Source organism: Nannobrachium achirus (genome assembly GCF_963921795.1).
Source record: "Nannobrachium achirus genome assembly, chromosome: 10".
Taxonomy (NCBI): domain Eukaryota; kingdom Metazoa; phylum Chordata; class Actinopteri; order Myctophiformes; family Myctophidae; genus Nannobrachium; species Nannobrachium achirus.
In genome coordinates this window covers 20,309,336-20,332,713 of record NC_137819.1, presented here as the reverse complement: position 1 = coordinate 20,332,713, position 23,378 = coordinate 20,309,336, and the positions used below count along the sequence as shown (strand labels likewise).

The 23,378-nt window shown below is 43.7% G+C and overlaps 1 protein-coding gene across 1 annotated transcript in view; it reads right to left on the bottom strand.

Moving 5' to 3' along the window:
• The window catches only part of LOC308293341 (receptor-type tyrosine-protein phosphatase U-like), a gene marked incomplete at its 5' end in the record, with an annotated part of 208,359 nt that overhangs the window by 77,172 nt on the left and 107,809 nt on the right, over positions 1-23,378 (bottom strand). Inside the window, 3 exons of the mRNA XM_080735808.1 lie at positions 300-471; positions 4,968-5,083; positions 14,471-14,552. Coding sequence (XP_080591934.1) covers positions 300-471; positions 4,968-5,083; positions 14,471-14,552 — 370 coding nt within the window. The remainder of the gene's footprint in view (positions 1-299; positions 472-4,967; positions 5,084-14,470; positions 14,553-23,378) is intronic.

Sequence of the window (23,378 nt, the reverse complement as noted above, 5' to 3'; positions counted from 1 at the left end):
GCATGTGTCTTGAGCGAGAACATTTCCCACGAGAGAAATGTTGGAGGCGGAGCATCCTGGGGCCATTTGATGAGACAAGTTGGCAGGTGCCGCCCGCAAGTTCATTTGCATAGCTGCTGTACATGACGTTCCTATACGGGGTATATCCGCCAGGCAGTGGCGTAGGCGGGCGAGTGTACTCTATGTATCACAGCCTTGTGTGTGTGTGCACGTCAGTGTGACAGCTCGCTCGCTCAAACCGTGTGGCTCTAGTGAAAAGGGCACTTGTCGAACAGTAACAGTATGTCCCACAGCCGTACCTCTGACGATGAGCTCTCCGAAGTTGGAGACGGCGGCTCCGCGGGAGGACAGAGTGACGCAGCGGTACAGGTCCTGCTCGCCGCGCTGCGCTTCCACCTGGAACGTTGCCATCAGCCTCTTGTGGCTCAGCCTGGAGAGAGAGGCCGTGTCCAGCAGCACGCCGTTACGCCTCTGTATGACACACACACAAAGACACAACACACACACCGTTACACTCTGTATGTCACACACACAAAGACACAACACACACACCGTTACGCCTCTGTATGTCACACACACAAAGACACAACACACACACCGTTACGCCTCTGTATGTCACACACACAAAGACACAACACACACACCGTTACACCTCTGTATGTCACACACACAAAGACACAACACACACACCGTTACACTCTGTATGTCACACACACAAAGACACAACACACACACCGTTACACTCTGTATGTCACACACACAAAGACACAACACACACACCGTTACACCTCTGTATGTCACACACACAAAGACACAACACACACACCGTTACACCTCTGTATGTCACACACACAAAGACACAACACACACACCGTTACACCTCTGTATGTCACACACACAAAGACACAACACACACACACCGTTACGCCTCTATAGGTCACACACACAAAGACACAACACACACACCGTTACACCTCTGTATGTCACACACACAAAGACACAACACACACACCGTTACACCTCTGTATGTCACACACACAAAGACACAACACACACACCGTTACACCTCTGTATGTCACACACACAAAGACACAACACACACACCGTTACACTCTGTATGTCACACACACAAAGACACAACACACACACCGTTACACCTCTGTATGTCACACACACAAAGACACAACACACACACCGTTACACTCTGTATGTCACACACACAAAGACACAACACACAAACCGTTACACTCTGTATGTCACACACACAAAGACACAACACACACACCGTTACACCTCTGTATGACACACACACAAAGACACAACACACACACCGTTACGCCTCTGTATGACACACACACAAAGACACAACACACACACCGTTACACCTCTGTATGTCACACAAACAAAGACACAACACACACACCGTTACACTCTGTATGTCACACACACACACCGTTACACTCTGTATGTCACACACACAAAGACACAACACACACACACCGTTACACTCTGTATGTCACACACACAAAGACACAACACACACACCGTTACACTGCGGTCTCACACACACACACACACACACACACACACACACACACACACACACACACACACACACACACACACACACACACACACACACACACACACACACACACACACACACACACACACACACACACACACACACACACACACAGCTAAAACGTATCCCACACACCGTTACACCACTGTTTGTACACTTACCATTGTAAGTGTACAATGTGAGGTCGAAAACGAACATGGAGGAAAGTGGTTTGAAAGAGGGCGTGTGTGGGAGGTGAACTATGAACTATGCTATGCTTATATACAGTATGTGTATATACTGTATCTTAATCTTTTTTTTGTGTTCTCCTTGCCATGCACAGTTATCGTTCGATTGCTCCCTCCTGCTCTCCCTGACGCCTTCCCCACCTCCTCCTTTTTCTACTTCTTCTTTTCTGGACAATAATAAAATCATGGAGCTCACGCGAAACACTTTACGTCTGTGAACCAGTGATGCGACGCTAAAAAAATCATTCTGATTCTGGATGTCGGCTCTTCTAGAATGGGCGACAGAGGGGGCGAGTGTGTGTGTGTGTCTAACAGAAGGTGTGAGCTGACAGCTCCTCATCTCTCCATGCTAATGTGTCGGCGCTCCGGGCGAACCGGCAATCGGTTCAACTAAGCGGAACGGAGGGGGAAATCAGAAGGCCGGCAGAGCTTCGCCACGAGCTGCTGAAGGTGTGGGTTCTGCTGCTTGCTCGCGCACACACGCGCGCACACGCACACACACACACACACACACACACACACACACACACACACACACACACACACACACACACACACACACACACACACACACACACACTAGAGTAGAAGCAGGATATTATGTAAGTTGTCGCGCGCTGCCGCTCCTCAAAAGTAATTGGGTTTGACATCTGAATGTTTGAATCGGTTTAGCAGGGGAGGCCAGGAAAAGTTTGAAAAGCACGTGACACGTTCTAAAGGATACGAAATTGCGCACGAGGCTGGAGGTGGAGATTATTGCTCGTTTTAAAGTTTAGCTTCCCTTTCTATGTGATTGTGCAACGGCCTTCTCTTTTGTGCGAACCTCAATAAGGCTTTTCTTTTCCTTTAACTTTATTATATATTTCCTTACACCAATGTAGTTTGCATTCATAGCATTTGGGGCTGCATCGAGCCACTTCTGCAGGGCATTCATCCATTGTGTATGTATTAGACGGCTCAGGGCCACTGCATCTGAATTACATCCAGCATTAAAGGGTAAGGACGTTTTAAATGCTTTATAAGGTTTGTGTGGTTTTGGCCCCCCTTCAGGTTGCATTGGACGGCTGTGCAGAGCAGAACGTCTCGGCTGCACGCTGAAAACAAATCTTTAACCCTGAAACTATAAAGCAAGCTTACAGCCCGTCCAAACTAAATAAATACTCCACAGTTCTGGCAACATAAATAATGCTTCTGGGGCCTAAACTCACTGGAGGAAAATATGATACTAAATGAGAAGGAAGCATTATGCAAATACTTTGTTTTAGACTTCCTAAACGGAGACAGGAGTTGAGCAGAACCGATCCAAGGCTGGTCCAGAGAGAACTTCTATAGTGCCAACTGCCAGGTAGATCAAAGAGAGAGAGCAGCAATTAGCTGGCTCTCACCACACAGCATCAACGATCAAACAGACCCCAGTACAACACATGGAGAAACAGAAGGAAATAATGGGTTGTTGTGAGAAATCTCTATGTTCTGTTGTTTCTACTCCTAATGAGGGAAGTGGAGTTGGAGCAGGTTTTGGGGTGGCAGGTAGTTATTTTCTGTCACATAACTAAGTCAAATGCATCGTAGCATACCATCAAATAAGGACCATAGAGGCACACACTCTATATGTTTATGTGCATCTAGAATGAGAATTTTAAAATATTTAAACTTTGTGCTTGAGAGATATGACTTTAAGAGTTTGGTAGCACACACAAAGTCGACGCACTTCAAAAGAAAAATACAGAAAGAAAAAACATCTTGTCTCATTTCACAGTGAGAGCCCACGAGCACAGCCAAGTTTTGAACAATAATTGAGGTGCAGAATAAGAGCTCTCATTCCATTGAAGTGCTAAGGTGTCATTTAAAGCTGTCACCATCATCACAATCTAGTTGACGATTATTGTAATAAAGATAATTGTGATTTTCCATTGACAGACAGACCAGTCACTTACAGATCCATCTTTCAGAAACTTCCCACTGGACTTCAACTAACTCTGACTTCAGAAGGTTGACATTTCTCTATTATACATCCTTGTTTTGAGTGGTCTTGTGTAATATTGTAATATTCTGACATATGGACTTTTGATATTCATGAGCTGTATGCCATAAAGATTCTACATTTTAACAAAAAAAAAAAAAGGTTTGGAAAAATGCACTGAATGTGCAATGTATGAAAGTATGAAAGTTAAAAAAAAAAAAAAAAAGTAAAAAAGAAAATGTACTTTATATTCAAATTTTGTAATTGTGTTTTTGGCATTGGAACATATGAACAGATATTACATTTCTGTTTGCCTTTTAGGCTTTCTAAACAAAAATTGCACAGGGCAGGCAGATATGACAAATAACAATAATAAATGGCTGACAATGACTGGTTCCAATAATCCAAATAAATAACTTACTATGGCCAAAACAGGCCATAATACACGTAATCATTTTATACTTTTATACTTAAACAGCCAATCTAAAAGCTTAGATGTTACGGTACATGGCTCTAAATGCCCAAAACAGGGATACCAGAAAGTGTCTAAAATAGTGTGAACAACAACATGGAAATGAGGATGTAAATATAAAAATGTTCTGTTTATTTCATCCAGCTGATTTGGACAGACGAATGGAAATGATTCTGACGATTATGCAAACATAACTACAATTCACTTAAATCAGGGGTCTTCAACAGGGGGTCTGGTGATAGAAACTTTTTTCTCCTTTTTTTATATTAACCATTTGAACCCTAGTGTCCATATTCTGAGAACTTTAGCCAAAAATAGCAGATCTACAAGCTCACAACGCCTCGCAGCGCGAGGCGTTGTGAGCTTGTAGATCGTCTATTTTTGGCAAAGAGGTTTGGTGTAGAGGGGGGAAAAAGAGCACACCAAGTACAGAGTGAAAGGTCAAGTATTGACGGTTCAAGTGGTTAAATATCTGAAAACACAATCCAAAATACACTGATGATTTTGCTGTCAAACGGTTAAATTCTATGAAAATCTATGAAAAGGTTGTGGGGGTCCCTGCATAATTTCTCTCAACTAAGGGGTCCTTGGCCTGAAAACGTTGAAGACTCCTGACTTAAATTGTTGCGATCAAGCGGTTATATATTAATGGTGGCAGACCTACTACATATCATAACATCAGACAGCAGCTCTATGTCTATGTCTGTCTCTTCGTCTCACCTCCAGTAAGAAGGGCTCTGTTTCAGCAGTCTTGCCCGTGGCCACACACTGGAAGGTGGCGTTCTGTCCAGCGTTGACCTCCACATCACCCAGTCGAGAGAAATGGGGCACCTTGGCTGTGGAAGAACAGCAAAAAAACAACATGGACATGAACACTGGTGGAAAATCTGGAGCTCCATATAACTTCATGGTCTTAATGCTATGCATGTTACACGTGTAACGTGTAATCTATTCAATGAGCCATAGAACTGGTTAACTAATGTTTACTTCTTATCGGTTGTGCTTATGCTTTGTGCACAGTTTTAGTTTAGTATATTTTCACGGTAGCCTATTGCAGCAACCTCACAGTTCCTTGTGTGCAAACATGCAGCTGAACACTAATTAGTGTTAATGAGCAGGATGGAGCAATGAACAGGGAGCTAATCTGTCCAGCTGCTGACAAACCATGGTGATGTGCAGGGGCGTCACAAGGGGTAGGAAAGTGGGACTGAGTTACTGGGGCCCAAGGTGGAGGGGCCCTAATAACTTTATCTATTGAAAAATAGCAGATATACAAGCTCACAGCGCGGCACCGAGTGCCGCGCTGCGAGCTTGTAGATCTGCTATTTTTGAAAAGTTGTGAAAATGTGTGAAAATCTTTGAATATATGTATTTTTTAAGCGAACATTTCTAACTCAAATTTTGCTTCTGGGGGTCCCTGGAACTAAATATTTTGAGATCGGGGTCCGTGGCCAAATACATATCATCTTGGGGGTCCTTGACATGGGTTTCTTGCACACATTTTCACGATTTTTCAAAAATAGCAGATATACAAGCTCGCAGCGCAGCACTCGGTGCCGCGCTGTGAGCTTGTACCCACAAGTTTCCGCGGGAGTTTACTGGAGACTATCAGGACCAAACTTCCGGGTTTAACAGCAGACATACAAGCTCACGTCGCGTCGCAGATGCAACCCGTTGTGAGCTTGTAAATCGGCGCCGGAAGCTCGGTGCAGACGTCTGCGCAATGCACTATGGGGCGTTGGAAACTCGTGGATATCTGCTATTTTTCAATAGTTAACATTCATGGCTGGCCCGCAGTGAATCCTTGTACCCAGGGCCCAGAATTTGGTGTGACGCCCCTGGTGATGTGTGTTGATTGGTGTCAATGAAACCAGCTGTCTATAAAACCAGAGCACGTGAAGTGTTTTCTTTTACTCTCCCTTCATTCACAGTGGTGTTGCTTTTTTAAATTTTAATTTATTTAAGTACACAGCAACCTAAAAACAAACTACAAGACAAAACAAGTAAGTTGTTTCTTTGTTAAATCATCCTAGGTAAAAAATCTTATGCTATAGGCTATAGGGTTGGTTTTCTTTGCATTAGTGCGTACGTGAGCTGGAAATGGAAACTTTGCATGCATGCTGCCAGTAGGCCATATATTATCGCCACAATCTTTTTAAAGTTTTTCACTGGCTTTATACTTAATATCTTAAGGAAATATGGGGCTGTGATACAGCTGAAAGCTGAAACCTAGGCCATGTATCCATTATAACACTATTGAATGCTGTGATCTCTGCTACTTGAAATGTATTGTGCACAATCACATTTCCCCTAGTGAAAAAAACAAAAGATTTGAATGGAACAGAGGACTGTTCAATCACATCCTATCTCTCTATCTATCTCTCTATCTCTATCTCTATCTCTATCTATCTATCGTTGCTGTTCCATGTACTGCTAATCAGTTGAATAAATTACAGTTTGAGGCTTTAAACTTTGACATTTCTGAGAGGAAAATGCTTCTAAACTTGTATTCTATTGCTAGTTTGACTACTTCAAATACTCTTTTAATCTTAATACAACTGATGACTAAAAAATGCAGATAACAACACTGCGATGTGTTGTGAGCTTGTAGATCTATATCTGCTATTTTCAGTACACAAAATGCCTTCACAGAAGAGAAGATGGCTTCAATGGATTCCAAAAGACTGAAATCAGTTGTGATGACTTGGAACTTTAATCAATGCATCCTTTACTAAATCACAACCATCGCTCTCTCCCTCTTTCTCTCGCAGGTGTAAAATGTCGGCATTCAAAGCGGGTAAAGCAGCTGCGGCACTGAGGAACGTCCTCACACCGGAGCGGATCCCGTCCTTCGTCATCCCCTCCCCCTCCAGGTCTCCTCTGTTTCTCTCCCCATGCCTTCGGCGTCACCAGGCGGACCGCCACAGGCTGCTCTCCCAGGACTCCACGGAGACCCCAGACCACCAGCAGCAGCTCGCTGCTGCACCGGCGGCACGCACACAGGACTACCCTCTCAGTCTGTCCCCGGCCCGACATCCGGCATTCATGCAGGGACGTCACCACGAGCCCGAGATGGCGAGGGACACGGACCTGTCCACCCGCGCGGCCATGTCTCTGGAGCACGTGGGGAAGGTGACCACGCCGTACGGGTTCCGGGCCGTGCTCGCCTCGAGCCCCTGCATGCAGCGCCGGGAGTCCCTGTTTCACAACCGCGACCTGCCAGTGGTGGAGGTCACGCGAGCTGCAGAAGTCGTGCGCGCCGCAGAGACTGATCTCGTATCTTCCGGTGACTCGTGGCAGTCTGAACCACCGGCAACACCTCGCGGGGTTTCCCTGCCGCGTATCAAAGCTCTGAGCCAAAAGGTGATGCGTGCCGCCCGCAGAGCTCTGACCCCTGAAAGAAGACCTTCCTTTTTTTGAGAAGGGAAGGGAGGGCCGCATACCTATCTACTGGGGCTGAGAGATACGAACTTCCCTTTCTTCTTCTCCAATGCACGTATTGTTGTTCGGGCACCTGGGACATGTTTTGTTGGGATGTTTAGCGGTTGTAAGATTTATTTTTAACGTGAGATTTTATCTTTATAATAAATGAAACTATTTTAAAACTGTCTTTGAGTGCTTATGTGTTGCACAAATGTGACTGGCTTCCTAGGTTATATTCTAGTCTCTTAAGTAGGGCGGTCAAGGCACTATGATGGCTTGTTTGTGGTAGTTAAAGCTTATATATCAAAATTGTCTAGGGTGCATCTGATTAAGCAGGGGTCATCAATAAGTGTCTGTGGAAAACAATTTTGTCTTGTCCATGGGAAGTGTGTGTGTGTATATACAGTATACCTTCTTTTTATAATCTATCATATGACCCATTAGAATGTCAAGTCTCCAGGGCTGTCTCTGTTTCTGGTAATCTTGCCCGGTCACTTTGTCTGTGGCAAACTATTATTTTACAAAAATGTCCACCACAGGCCAACATGGCAATTACCCCTGAAGACCGTAAAGTGTCCTGAAGTCCACATGATGTGACTGTTAACTGTTGTCTTTAAGAGCTATAGATTCAGTTCAATGGGCCTGGCCACTTGTCAACAGCCCAGGCAGTCTGATAAATACACAAAGAAATGGTGACCGTACAACTATTAAATTGGGTCTGACTGGGACAGATTCCCTTTATCTCCACAGTAGCAAGTGCTTTTCTTCCCAGGCATCACACAATGCTTCTGGCTTTCAGCCTCAATTACTTTTACATCCCTATTAAAAATGCCAGTAAATCCTTATTCTGAGCTTTTTTGGCCCAGACGCTCCCATCTCCACAACAGCTCAGCTCTGCAGGATGTATTAGTGGATGATGCAGAACAAGGCTCGTTTTCCAAGTACCTGCACTCTTCTTTCACACAGTGAAGTGAGTGCTAAAACAAAGGGGTGCATTTTATTACACAGGAATATTTGTTTACATGGATGCCTGTACATGGGGTTGAAGAATAAAGGTAGAACTAGAAAGGTAATTCTGGGACATTTCAAGTGTTGCCTATTTATATTGTATATCATGATGCTGTCCAATCAAAAGGGACGAAGAAGTCCATAGAAAATGGGATTTTCGGGCTTACTCTAGAAGGGTAACTGGGTAACTTGCCATTTGGAAATTCTTATTTTCCTATAATGACATGAGCAAAATAGGACTGCAAGGTTTAAGTATCAGCCGGTGAAAGCATGGCAGTCAAGTAACACTCAGTAGTGAAGTAGGGCATTCTGTCTGTTTCCTAGGTGCCCATTGAAATAAGTCTAAAGAGGTCAGAACTCCAGCGAGTATATACTGTAGAACTAAAGAGGTCAGAACTCCAGCGAGTATATACTGTAGAACTAAAGAGGTCAGAACTCCAGCGAGTATATACTGTAGAACTTTCATAAAGCTGTTCTATATAGGCCTACAAGTGTTGCTGAAGTTGTGACATCTTTAGACTTGTTTAGGTTTGACCTACCTCATGACAGTGACACAATATTGGAGTTGGGGTGAGGCGCTCTATTTCAGTGGTTCTCAATCTGTGGGTCGGTACCCCCAGGGTGTTCCCCAAATTATTTGGGGGGGGGGGCCCCCAGAAGATTAACTTAATGTGCAACATTGTTTTCTCTCTCAAAGTTTAAGATTATAGAGGGTATCTACACATTTCTAAAGTGACAATTTAAGTTCTTTTTAATACCTCTAAAATGACAAATGAAACACTGGCCAAATTGTCAAAGATTAGAGGCAAAAATTGTGAAAATAGCAGATCTACATGCTCACAAATCTACATGCTCTCAACGATGCGAGTCGTTGTGAGCATGTAGATCTGCTATTTTCACAATAGAATCGTGTTATACAAAATGTAGTGCCTTAACTCTTAGTGCTCGTCAGGTTGAGGGGGACCCCAGTTAAAATATGATTATTTTGGGGGTCTCAGCTAGAAAAGGTTGAGAACCAATGCTCTATTTGAAGAGTCATCAGGTCATGCCATGGTCAAACTAAAGCCTGAGTTATACTTGGTTGTGCGTGTGTCATGCAACTTAAGTTTAAATCAGGTATTAGAGTTGCAGGATAAATCCTGCAATATCCAACACGCTTGCTTTCACAGAGGTTGAAGAAATAATCCACACAACACTTGCTTATTAAAGTCAAATAAATGTCTTACAGTTGACTCTTTCCAATAATAGCTATGTAAGATTGTGGTGTAGCGCAGAAGATATATCGGAGACTTATTTGATTTTGAGAGCTTGATATGAATACTTTATTAGTCAGAAATGTAAACAGCATGTGGTACAGTCAGACATAACACAAACTAAGTCCTGGGGACTTGTTTCCATTATGGTCCTATTCAAATCATCAACATACTGTAGCATACACAATTAGCACAAAAATACATGTCATCAACAAATACAAACACTATGTACTAAAGAGATGGGGAAATTACATTTACCTCCCCTTTAGGTCTCCTGATAGATTCTTTCTTTTTTCAGGCCAAGGGAAACAGTGTTGCACATCCTTTGAATTCTAAGGCGCCGTACAGACATCTGCGTCACGCATCATCATCTTATCATCTGCGCCCCCAGTGGCCATTCTCAGACGATAAGATGATGATGCGTGACGCACATGTGTGAGCGCGGCCTCATGCAGCAGTAGAATGAGAACTTCCCATGTTTGTTACTTTACTTTACAGTTTTATTGACATTGAGATGTTGGGAGAACCAAGAGGAGCGAGCATAATGAAAATGGCATTGAATGAAGGCTAGTCTTGAGAGTACTTTTGTTGACAATAGAGGATTAAAAAATGTCACCCATCAGTTTGTCAGAGAACTGATTGAAGTGTGAACCACGGTGGTACAGCGGTTAGATACGTGACTAGCAAATCTACAGGGACTGATAAAATATATATATTTCCAATGTCAAGATATCCAGCACAAGACCAACAGAGACCAGATTTGTGGTTAAGAGGATCATGTTGTAAGTAGGAGGCCATGGCAATGTATGCCCCTACACCAGGGGTCTTCAACAGGGGATCCGGGACCCCTAGGGGGTACTCAGAGTTTCTACAGGGGGTCCTCCAAATATTTGAGTGATAGAAACGTAGTTTTTCACCTTTTGTACACAGTATTAACCACTTGAACCCTAGCGTCCATATTCTGAGAACTTTAGCCGAAAATAGCAGATCTACAAGCTCACAAAAAGCCTTGCAGCGCGAGGCGTTGTGAGCTTGTAGATCGGCTATTTTTGGCAAAGAGGTTTTATGTAGAGGGGGAAAAGAGCAGACCAGGTACAGAGTTAAAGGTCAAGTTTATTAAGTATTGACGGTTCAAGTGGTTAAATATCCGAAAACACAAATTAACATGAATCCAAAATACACTGATGATCGTGCTGTCAAACAATGAAACTATATGGAATCCATGAACAGGTTGTGGGGGTCCCTGCTTCATCTCTCTCTCTCAAATAAGGGGTCCTTGGCCTGAAAATGTTGAAGACCCCTGCTCTACACCACTTCCTGCACACTTACTGTAGATCAACAAACATAGGCCTGTCCCGTGCTTCCCTACATCACTCTGCACGCTCCAAACCTCCTCGACTTTTCTGGCCAAGACACCAAACATCCTAGACTAATATCCATCCTCCCATGACACCCTGCCAACGCTCCAAATATCCTAGACTCTTCTCCCTTCCCTACAACACCCTGGCCAACGCTCCAAATATCCTAGACTCTTCTCCCTTCCCTACAACACCCTGGCCAATGCTCCACACATCCTAGACTCTGTTCCCTCCTGGCTCCCGAGTTGTGGAATGACCCCCTGACCTCTCCTCTTCAATCAGAAGAAGAATCAGCATGCTCTGAGAGGACCAGTGTGGCATCTTCATGATACCAAAATAAGAGTCACTGTCAGAGGCCATCGATTTTGCCCTGCAGTGCAAGTAGGGGGAAAAAAATTACACCTACTGTGAAGTGAGCAGTGCTATTAATGAGTTAATTTCATTAAGTGTCACGTGAAGCTTGTCCAATGAGACACTGGGCGTACAACAAACTTTGATCGCTTTGTGCCAAAATGTAGGCCAGATGTAGGGCACACTTCAGAGCCCAGGCATTAATGGGGACCGGACATTTTTTGATGCCCAGACAAAGCCAGATGTTTGAGCTTAGCTCCTTCCAGGAGCTCTGCTCAAAAACCTTAGTGGACCCTGCACTCGCCATAAACAGGGACTCGCCTTTATAGTCTTAATGTACTTTCATAGTCTTATACAGTAGTCTAACAGTACTACTTACTGTACCATGTTTTCTGAGCATTTATTGTACTGAATTTATTGTAGCATTTATTATTGACCACATATACCCTGTTGAATATAGTTTGTTGCTCTTGTGACTGTGAGTCACTGAATGAATAAGCGAGTCTTCTAAATCACTGAATTATTCATTAGAAATTGTACATTTCCTCCAGTTGGAAAAGGGGGACGAAAGCTGGGTGGTTAAGAAATGAGGTGGGAGACTGGGAGGATCTGACAAAGTAACATTTATCTGAGAGTGTAAAAATAGTCTGAAATGTGGTTCGCTGATGACCTTTGCGATCACTCTTTGTCTCTCCCTTTTCCCCGTCAATCTGCTAAAGGCAGAAAAGTCCAATAAAACAGGCTGAAATGTAATACAGTAGGGGCTTCGTAAAAAAGCCCTAATGCCTTTTTTCCCTCTTGAGGATTCAATGATTCATAACTTTTTTCTCTGACTCTTTCATACTCCATATCTGAATTTCATGAACTCGGTAAATCCACAACATTATCATGTATTAACATTTTCTCGCAGTTACAGTGTGTGACTGAAACAGTATTATCCCTCTCTGTGAATGACAGTGCTAGTGTGGCCATCTTGGCTCTAAAGCAGGGGTCTTCAACAGGGGGTCCGGGAACCCTAGGGGGTCCTCAGAGTTACTACAGGGGGTCCTCCAAATCTTCCAATGTTTTCTATATTAACAACTTGAACCCTAGTGTCCATATTCTGAGAACTTTAGCCAAAAATAGCAGATCTACAACTGTGAGGTGTTGTGAGCTTGTAGATCGGCTATTTTCGGCAAAGAGGTGAAAAAAGAGCACAATAAGTACAGAGCAAGTCAAGTTTATTAAGTATTGACGGTTCAAGTGGTTAAATATATGAAAACACAAATTGACATGGGTCCAAAATACACTGATGATTGTGCTGTCAAACGATGAAACTACTGTATATGGGATCTATGAAAAGGTTGTGGGGGTCCCTGCTCCATCTCCCTCTCAACTAAGGGGTCCGTGGCCTGAAAACGTTGAAGACCCCTGCTCTAAAGATAATCGCCTCTCACCAGGATGAAAGCTTTGTGTCTCCTGTCCAGTGAAGTAAAAGCAGTGGTGGAAAAAGTACTCGAATGTTTTACTCACGTAAAAGTATCAATACTGCTATGTTGAAGTACTCTGTTGCAAGTAAAGTCCAGGAATTCAAGTACAAAAGGTATTGACATCAAAATGTACTGAAAGTACCAAAAGTAAAAGTACCCATTATGCAGAATGTCCCATTTCTAGTTTTCAAATGTATACAAATCCTTTGAAACTAGCAGATCTACAGACTCACAATGCGACACATTGTGAGCTTGTAGATCGGCCGTTTTCAAATGGTCTAAATATATTTACAGTAGGGCTGAAGTGACTATAATGTGTGTTTTGTAATGATAATCAAAATCTACAAAGTAACTAGTAACTAACGTTTTCAAATAAATGCAGTGGAGTAAAAGTACAATATTTGACTCTGAGATGTAGTGGAGAAGTAAAAGTATTGAAAATTGGAAATACTCAGTGAAGTACAAATATATCAAAGTTGTACTTAAAGGGGAAGACCACCCATTTTCAATGTTGAACTATGTCATTAATATAACTTAGAGGAGCTGCGTGGAAATAGAAAAAAAAGTTCCCCCCTTCTGTGTTGCCTAGAACTGGAAGATTGATTTTGGGGTTTGTATTGTAAAGTACAACGGTGTGATGTCATCAAGTTGTACTTTACAATACAAACCCCAAAATCAATCCTCCAGTTCTAGGCAACACATAAGAGGGGGAACGTTTTTTCTATTTCCACACAAATCCTATAAGGTATATTAATGACTTAGTTCAATATTGAAAATGGGTGGTCTTCCCCTTTAAGTACAGTACTTCCACTGAATACACTGAGCTGTCACCAGGGTCGAGAGCTTTGTGTCTGCTGTCCAGTAAAGTAAAAGGCTGTGATGAGGGAAAATAATGGAAGGCAGTGAAGGAAAGGGCCTGGTGGTGTGAGGGATAATGGGTAATCCATGTGCAAGGAGAACATAACGTGAGTGTTCAGAAGCCTGCAGAGCCATGACCCCCACCCCCAAGCCTCTCATGTCTCACTGCTAACCAACAAAAGAACATCTCAAGGCTTTTGAGAGCCAGCGCGGCGATGTGACATCACATTAGCTTTGATACGGGCCAGTTCTGGAAATGAAGCCGTATGAAGTAAAAGGTCAGTCACTTTGTGTGACACACAGCGAGGCTTTCTGCTGCGGCGATGTCCTTCTAACGTACGTCAGGAGCCGCCCATAAAAGGTAACAACCTCCTGTCAGAGACACTGGAAGAACGTTCCGTTCTCAGTCCTCGACCACGTCATCTAAATGATGGCCACCTACCAGTTTCATTTTGCAAAACATTTAAAGGTCACAAATAGATGACGAGTGAGGGGGTACTTACAACAAGGGTAGTTTAACAGCACGATGTCGTCCAAAGCCATGTAGCCCTGGCGCTCCTCTGAAACAGTCGCCTCGAACACAACCTGTGAAGAGATATGAGAAACTGTTATGTAATTAATAAGACTAGTTTGGGTTTGGCCTGATGACAATCACTGGCTTCAACAGGGGTTCTTGGGACCCCTAGGGGGTCCTCAGAGTTACTACAGGAGTGCCACTAACCTTTTGTTAAAGTTATGACATCTGAAAATAAAGACATTTAAACCTGGAAGTTTGTAGAATTGCTATTTCCGTAAACATGTTCTGTGCCCATGGGAAACCAGTCAACAAAGTAAAAGGCGGTCAATATGCAACGCAATTCGGTGTCTAGCTTCTGCTTGATCTCGGTCGCCAGTCTCACAAAGACCTCCTCCACGTTGAAGTTGGTTTTGCCACTGGCTCTCAAAAAAGGCATCTGCAGCTTGTTGGCGAATTCCCGGGCGGCGGCGTTAAACTCCATGACTCCCCTCTCGTCCGAACGGTCACACTTGTTGGCCACCAGCAGCTTCTTGACGTCCTTGCCCACGTGCTTGGTGAGCACCCTGAGCCACGGCTTCAAACCGTCGAACGTGTCCCTTCGCGACACGTCGTAGACCAGGAGAACGCCTTGGGCTCCTCGGTAGCATTTCCGCGCGATCGCCTTGAACTTCTCCTGACCGGCCGTGTCCCATATCTGCAGCTTGACCAGCTTGTCGTCTAACTCTATGATCTTACTTTTGAAGTCCACGGTGGCGGCCGTGCTGGCGTGTTCCTCAGCGGACGTGTTGTCTGCATAGCGCAAAAGCAGACTGGTCTTTCCTACGCCAGGTTCCCCGATTAGGAGAACCTTGAACAGATAATGATAAACGTCTGTTTTGGCCGTCATCACAGGGGGAAACCAGTCGCCGAGAGAGACAGTTCATCAGTTTAAAAAGTGTTTTGTGAGGTTTATCCCGGCATGTCTGTCTGGTGTCTGTGAAAAGTGCAATCACGTCTTAGCTCTTCCATACATTCTGGTCAGCTGTTAAAAGCAGTTACTGATGACATCATAGGTCTTTTAAATAAATATGGCCAAATATGGCAGTGGTTTTGGTAAAAAAAAATGCCTAGTGCACCCCTGAACATATAATAATAATCTATCTATAAATGCGAGAAGTCTCTGCGTGTCTGTCTGTCTGTCTGTCTGTCTGTGTGTCTGTAATCCGCGTATCTCGAGAACCGTTCGTCCCACCGGCTTCAGATTCGGCACGCGCGTTCCCCGCCGCGGCACGGAGTGCAGTGCCGGGTCTCGACCCGACCCGACGCGCGGTTTTCCCGAACCGGCGCGAAACGTTCGGAATCTCCTTATGCGGGGTTGATTGTTGACATCAGGCTGTTCCGGAGGAAATCGGCGAAAGCTCTGACTCATTGTGACATCACTTCATAAAAGGCTCTGACATCACGTACGGCACATGAGTCAACAAAAAATCTCTGTGAGTGTGTATGTATGTATGTAATCCGCGTATCTCGAGAACCGTTCGTCCCACGGGCACGCGTGTTCAATGAATGCCCCCATATATGGGCATAAAATGGATTGCAGACAGACAGATACAGATATCTCCATATATGGACATAAATGGACAGAGGCAAACAGATGGTCAAAGATCTCCATATATGGGCATAAAATGGACGCAGACAGACAGATACAGATATCTCCATATATGGGCATAAATGGACACAGGCAAACAGATGTTCAAAACGGGTCCTATGACAACAGGTATAATGAGGTTTGCATTAAAGGGGGAACCTGCAACACAGTTGGAGGCACAGACAGATACTCCATATATGGGCATAACATGGACGCAGATAGACAGATATCTCCATATCTGGGCATAAAATGGACCCAGAACTATAACTGCAGTGATCTCCATATATGGACATAAAATGGACGGCGACAGACAGACAGACAGATACAGATATCTCCATATATGGGCATAAATGGACACAGGCAGACAGATGGTCAAAACGGGTCCTAAAGGGTGGGGCATTCATTCCCTATTTACATTGTTCCGAGTTGGCCAGGTCGCCGACTAGACGCTGGGCCGCCCGAAGGGCGGCCCAGCTTCTAGTACTGTAAATCGGCCATTTTTGAAACATTTTTGAAAACTGTTCTAATGGTATCCCCAAAATAGGCACGCCAGGATCGTTAATAGAATCGGCTACAAAGTGGACCAGGGTGCACCTTGAAATAATAGTCAGAGTCAGAATTCAAAGGGCACCTGGTGAGATTGGGTTCCTGAGGACAAGGAACAATGCAAAATGCACCGTTTGTACTTTCTCTTTCGCAAACAAATTAACCACTTTAAGCCCTATTTCGTCCTCCATACATGTACTGACTAATGCTGTGCTGTTCAAACTTTCACATTTCAACGTCTTCCCTTAACTCTGACAGTGTACAAATGGAACCAAATGGACAGTTTGTACCCTGTTAGAGTTACAGACTTGTATGGGTCAATTTAGACCCCCTTAAAGGAACCCACAAAGTCCCTTGAATCCACTTTGAGAAACACTGGACTAATGAATATAATGGCAGAATTCAATATCACAACGGATTTAACGAGGGATTTAAGTACGAGCCATTCATGTTTACTTAAATGTTGACCTACTGTTGCAATGTCGCAATTCTCAGCTTGTAATAATAATAATAACTGTTTAATTCATGACACCCCTGAATTGGTACCATATTACAGTATGTAAATAAGTAAATCTTCCCCTCTAAGATACAGTATGTCATGAGGAAAACTCGAGAGAATATTTTGTTTCCATTAGGATTGTCTGTATTAGTACGGATTTAGTACTGATCTCCATGTATGGAGATCATCACTAATACACATAAAGTAACTGATGTCATGGACAGAACAGCCCATACAAGGAGATATGCACGTGTGTTGTGTTTGAACCTCTCATTTTGGTGCAGTCTTTTTTTTTTTTTTTTATCCCACGATTTTTGTAAACCATTTTTCACCCGGTGCCAATGCCTAAACTGTAATCCTGGGCACTACTCTCCCTCTGCCAACCTGGGGAGAGACCCAAACTGAGCTCATGCTTCCTTCAATGCCTGAGGAGTGAGCAGGCCGCTTCTTATCACCTGACAGGGGGAGATTCCCCGGAAGGACGTAGCGCATGGAAGGAACACATTATTCCAATCAGTTCCTTTCAGGCTCCATCCAGGGGGAGGCAGTACAGACCAGCAGGATTACTGCATGTTTTTGACCATAGGGGACGCGGGGAGAACATGCAACCTCCACATAATAATAATAATAATAATAATAAAACTTTATTTGTATAGCACCTTTCATGACATGAAATGCAGCTCAAAGTGCTTTACAGAGCATAAAATGAAGCACACGTGCTTAACAGAGAAAAAGTAAAATAGAAATAAAAAATACATAAAAAAGAGATAAGTAAAATGATTACAATAAAGAAAGAAAAAATAAAAGCATAGAACATTGAAGAACAATTTCAGAGCCGTGCGGACGTCAATAGCAGCATAGGGATTCAAAAATTTAGCTAAAAGCAAGAGTAAAGAAATAGGTCTTGAGCTGTGCTTTAAAGCTATCCACCGAGGCTGCCTGTCTTAGGTGTAGTGGTAGTTTATTCCAAGCTGTCGGTCCATAGAAGCAGAAAGCTGCTTCAACCATATTTTTTATATGTCATTGTTGGCACCTCAAGTAGGTCTGCACTAGAGGACCTGAGTGGGCGGGTTGGAACATATCTATGCAGGCAGTTATAGAGGTACGAAGGTGCCAGACCATTTAGAGCTTTATAAACAAGTAAAAGAATTTTAAAATCAATCCTAAAAACAACCGGGAGCCAGTGTAGCGACGCTAAAACTGGAGTAATATGTTCTCTTATCTTAGTTTTTGTTAAAACTCTGGCTGCTGCATTTTGAACAAGTTGTAATCTGTCAGTTGTTTTCTTTGGCAGACCAGAGAGAAGTGCGTTGCAGTAATCAAGCCGAGAGAAAACAAAAGCGTGGATCAGCGTTTTTGCATCGTTCAGCGACAGATAGGCTCTAATTCGCGCAATATTTCTAAGGTGAAAGAAGGCAATCTTCGTGACATGATTAATGTGTGTATTAAAATTTAATTCAGCATCAATGATCACCCCCAGGTTCTTAACAGAGGTGTTATTTTCTTTAGCCAGGTTACCAAGTCTATTTATTATTGATTCTCTCTGGGCAGTAGAACCTATTATGAGAACTTCTGTCTTGTCCTCATTTAGCTTGAGAAAGTTCTCACTCATCCAGCATTTTATGCTGGACACGCACGTCAGCAATGGGTCTAGAAAGGCCCTTTCACCAATCCCACTTAGGGTATGGGCACTGATGACGCACGCGGAGGAGAGAACACGCCCAAAGCTTCCCCAGCTGAAATCAAACCCAGGACCTTCTATAGCTGTGAGGCGACAGCGCTACCAACTGCGCCACCATGCCCAAATAACTTTATACTTGATGTGTAAACTGAAGTGATATTGATGAATTCCAACAATTATCAAAGTGTTCTGTGGCAGCCCTGGACTTGCATCACCCCACCACACACATAAAATAATAATAAATATAAATAAATGACGAAGGAGCTTTGCTTCGGGACATTCACACCACCACCAGCTTGCTACAGCCAAGCCTAGTGAAACCCATATTGCATGTGCTCAGGCGACTAATGCATTGCGTCGTCGACAATATAGCAGCGCCCGAGGGCCAATCAATAACACACAAAGACCCGGCAAGATGGATACAGACCGAGGTTTTCTCCCCTTCCTAATTTATTTATAATTTTTTCATTCTCGTGCGGCGGCCATTAGAGGCGACCGCCCGATTAACTCCTCAATAAATCACGAGTCGCAGAACCACTGTCATGGATTCGCTCGTCTCAGTGCCTTGACCCACCCTCGTTAAGCCCCTCTGTGTCGGCACTCGCTTGTAGAAAAGTGCCATCGAGTGTGACTGTGTGTCACAGAGGGAATATCAGAGCGCACATACTGTACAGGCCGAGAGCACTACTTGTTCACCGCATGTGAAAGAGTATGTGGGATGACTTACTCTAGGATGAGAACACAGAGAGGGAGGAAGAGAGAGAGAGAGAGAGAGAGAGAGAGAGAGAGAGAGAGAGAGAGAGAGAGAGAGAGAGAGAGAGAGAGAGAGAGAGAGAGAGAGAGATGTGTGGGGGATGAGATAATGGAGAGCTATCTGGCATGGCAGAAGGAGAGAGAAGTGGAGGTAGCGGAGATGGAGTGGGTGTCTAAGCTGTATTGATATTATTCGTCTCAGTGAGGCCCGATAGGATCTTTAATATTCGATTGCAGAGAGTTCCCCTCAATTCCAATCCCCACACCAGAGGGCGAGGAGCGAAAATCTATTGCTGTGAACAAAGTGGGAGGTTGATAGATGCATCCAAATTGAGAATATCTGAGGAGATGTCATGCTCCATCCTTCGCTCTGCCCACCTCCGTTTGTTGCAACAGGATGACCAATGAACGTGGGCGGGACTACATAACACTCCCAGACACGACCAATCAAAGTTCAGTTCAGTTTATTGTAACTAGGGGAAGATAGTCCATATCATCATCATCATCATCATCATCATCATCATCATCGTGGGAACGGGGAAAAGCATATCAAACTCCAAATCAGGATGTCAGATCGACCACCTTCTGGTATCGGTAGAGGTTCTGTACAAGGGGAATGTCCATTTCCACGCATCACCCATTTGGGTGGGTTCGTGACTATCCCATCAATGCATTCATAAGCCTTTAAGCCTGTCACTTTTTGACTATAGTACTTAATAGACTTTATTCCTTCCATCTTTCCATCCATCTTTCCATCCATCTTTCCACATAAACTTTATTTTGCCACACAGTTTGGTGGCACTGAATTATTTTTCTCCATTGACTTGAATGGGAAAATAAAAAAAAAATACACTTTTAACAAATATGGAGATGACTGACATCATAGATGTCTGACGTCATAGACCACATGAGACTGACACAGTATGTCCATATATGGCCATTCCAAGATATGGGGCTTACTATTGAAGACATCAGGGATCTATATACATACCAGTAAGACTCCCTTATCGGCATTTTATGTGAGCTGCAGTGGAGGGGGTCCTCCACTGGGGGCGTCACCACTTTTGCATCCGTTCTGGAGCACGAGGAGTGGGTGGTCCCCGGGAATTCCCTGTGAGCAGCCCCGTTGGGGTGGTCATTTGGTCATTTTTGCACATTTGGTAATTTTTTACACTTGGGGGTCCCCCAGGGAGCTGGGGGTCCCTAGGGCTCGGGGGGTCCTTGGAGGTTGTAGTTTGGCAGGCAAGGAGTGTGTGTGCAAAATGTGGCATGGATCGGGTCAACGGTTGCGGAGATATGAGCAGGGAAAAAGTGTGACGTGTGACCACATTTGGTAATTTTTTACATCTGGGGGTCCCCCAGGGACCTGGGGGTCCCTGGGGCTCCGGGGGTCCTTGGAGGTTGTAGTTTGGCAGTCAAGGAGTGTGTGTGCAAAATTTGCCATGGATGGGGGCAACGGTTGTGGAGATATGAGCAGGGCAAAAGTGTGACGGACGGACTGACTGACTGACTCACTCACTCACCCACGGACAGCCTGTGGAGGTTTTGGTAGTAAATGCGACCTACGGTCGCAATAATGGCCATATAAGTGACAAGGACTGACACAGATATCTCCATATATGGCCATTCATTTATTCGAGAATACATTTTCCCCATTGACTTGAATGGGAGAAGAAGTGTGACTCGTCACAGCAACCATCTTTCTGGTTTTCTGTAATTTTTTACACCTTTATTTACCCTGGGGAGGTTGCACGTTTTCTTCTCTTCTGGGGGTCCCTGGCACAAACCGGGAAAATGTTTGAGAACTACTGATTTGGAAGGCTTTCGTAGAATTGGCCTCATGTCTTAATGGCTTAATAGCAGCCTCCAGCAAACATCATGTTTGCATCATATATTTAAAAGACAGAACTGTTGCAGCGAAGTGACAAAACCCACACTGTGTCCTCTCATGTTCCCCCATCGCCCTTGGAGAAAATACATAAAATCATCAGAGACTGACAGCAGCAGAGGCACTGCAATAAAAGGAGGATGTGTACGGTAATGAATATTCATGGCTTTTGGTTTTCATTATATCTGCATGCGCTGTAACGATAGCACTTTCAATTTGTACACGGAGACCACTGATCTAAACCAACAGTTTAATTAATTTGACGACTTACACGCAGACATTTGAGGAACAGAGCCGAGCAAAGATTGCAACAGTGTTCTGTTAATTGATCCGTCGGGTTGGAACGAGACAACCTGTATTGATCTGTATTGGTGCCATGGTTGTAAAACACACGAACTATAGAATGAAGTGCAGCTATGCTGGCCACACAAGCGGTTATCTACTGCAAATGTACTGTAACTTCTACATTATTATGTTGTAAAATCCTGTGAAATCCTTGCTGTCTGTCTGTGTTTATGGCCGTAGCCAATCACGGGCCACAGGCCATGTATAACTGTAGCCAAAGGTCAAAAATATTATCTTTGACGCCTAGCCTGGCAGAGATTAATAATTAAATATAAATAAATGAAAGAAGATTTCAAATGAAAAGGATGAGAGTAGTCTTTATTGTTTTAATTTAATTAAGTTAAATTAAACAAGTATGTTGTCCTAACTCCTAAGTATGTGTCTTTGTAATGTGCACATAATTTGTCAAAAATCAATAAAAATATTGAAAGAGAGAGAGAGTGTAAGTCAGCTATCCATATCTACTATAGGCAGGGTTACTCCAACACCTAGCGGAGACCATGAATATTCTACTGCAAGTAATCAAGTAAGTAAGTAAGTGAGTAAATAAGTAAGTATAGCATTATTAAGTAAGTAGGTCGTAGTGGCTTAATGTCTGCGTCGCAGCTGAGCTACGAGGGTTTCTATTCCACTGACAACGTGCTAGAACCCCTGGAAGATGGATTACTGAGGGGGACAACCACAACTATGAGAACATGGAAATTCTACTGGAGAACATCAATATTCAATTGAAGAACATCAACATTCTACTGGAGAACATGGGGATTCTACTAAAGAACATGAATCTTCTACTGCAGACCGTGAATACTCTACTTGGACCCACACACTCTCTGGAGAAAATGCAAATTCTACTGGAAAACATGAATATTTTACTGGCAAACACGAATACTATACTGGAGAGCACGACTATTCTACTGGAGAACATCGCTATGTACTGGAGAACCCCAGTATTTATCGGAGAACAAGAATATTCTACAGGACAACATGAATATGATATTGGAGACCAGTTTACAGTTTACAGTTTAGGCGTCTTTGGAAACCATGCATATTATACTGGACAACATGAATATTATATTGGAGAACGTGAATATTATATTGGAGACCATGCATACTATACCGGGAACACAAATATTTACGGGACAACATGAATAATCTACTGGAAAACATGAATATTTACTGGAGAACAGGAATATTTAATGTAGAACATGAATACGTACAGGATAATATGAATATTTGCCCAAGCTGTAATCGTGGGCGCTGCTCTCCCTCTGCCAACCTGGGGAGGGCCCCGAACTGAGCTAATGCTCCCTTCAGTGCATGGGGAGTGAGCAAGCTGCTTCTTATCACCTGACAGGGCGAGTTCCCCTTGGTTGGACATAGTGCGTGGAAGGAACACTGTTATTCCAACCGGTTCCTTTCCCCTCTGGGGCAGCTGGCCAGGGCGAGGCAGTATAGAGATCAGGATTATTGCATGTTTTTGTGAGGGTACCTACCCTAGGGAACATGGGGAGAACATGCAAACTCCACACAGAAAGACCCTTTCGCCAACCCCAAC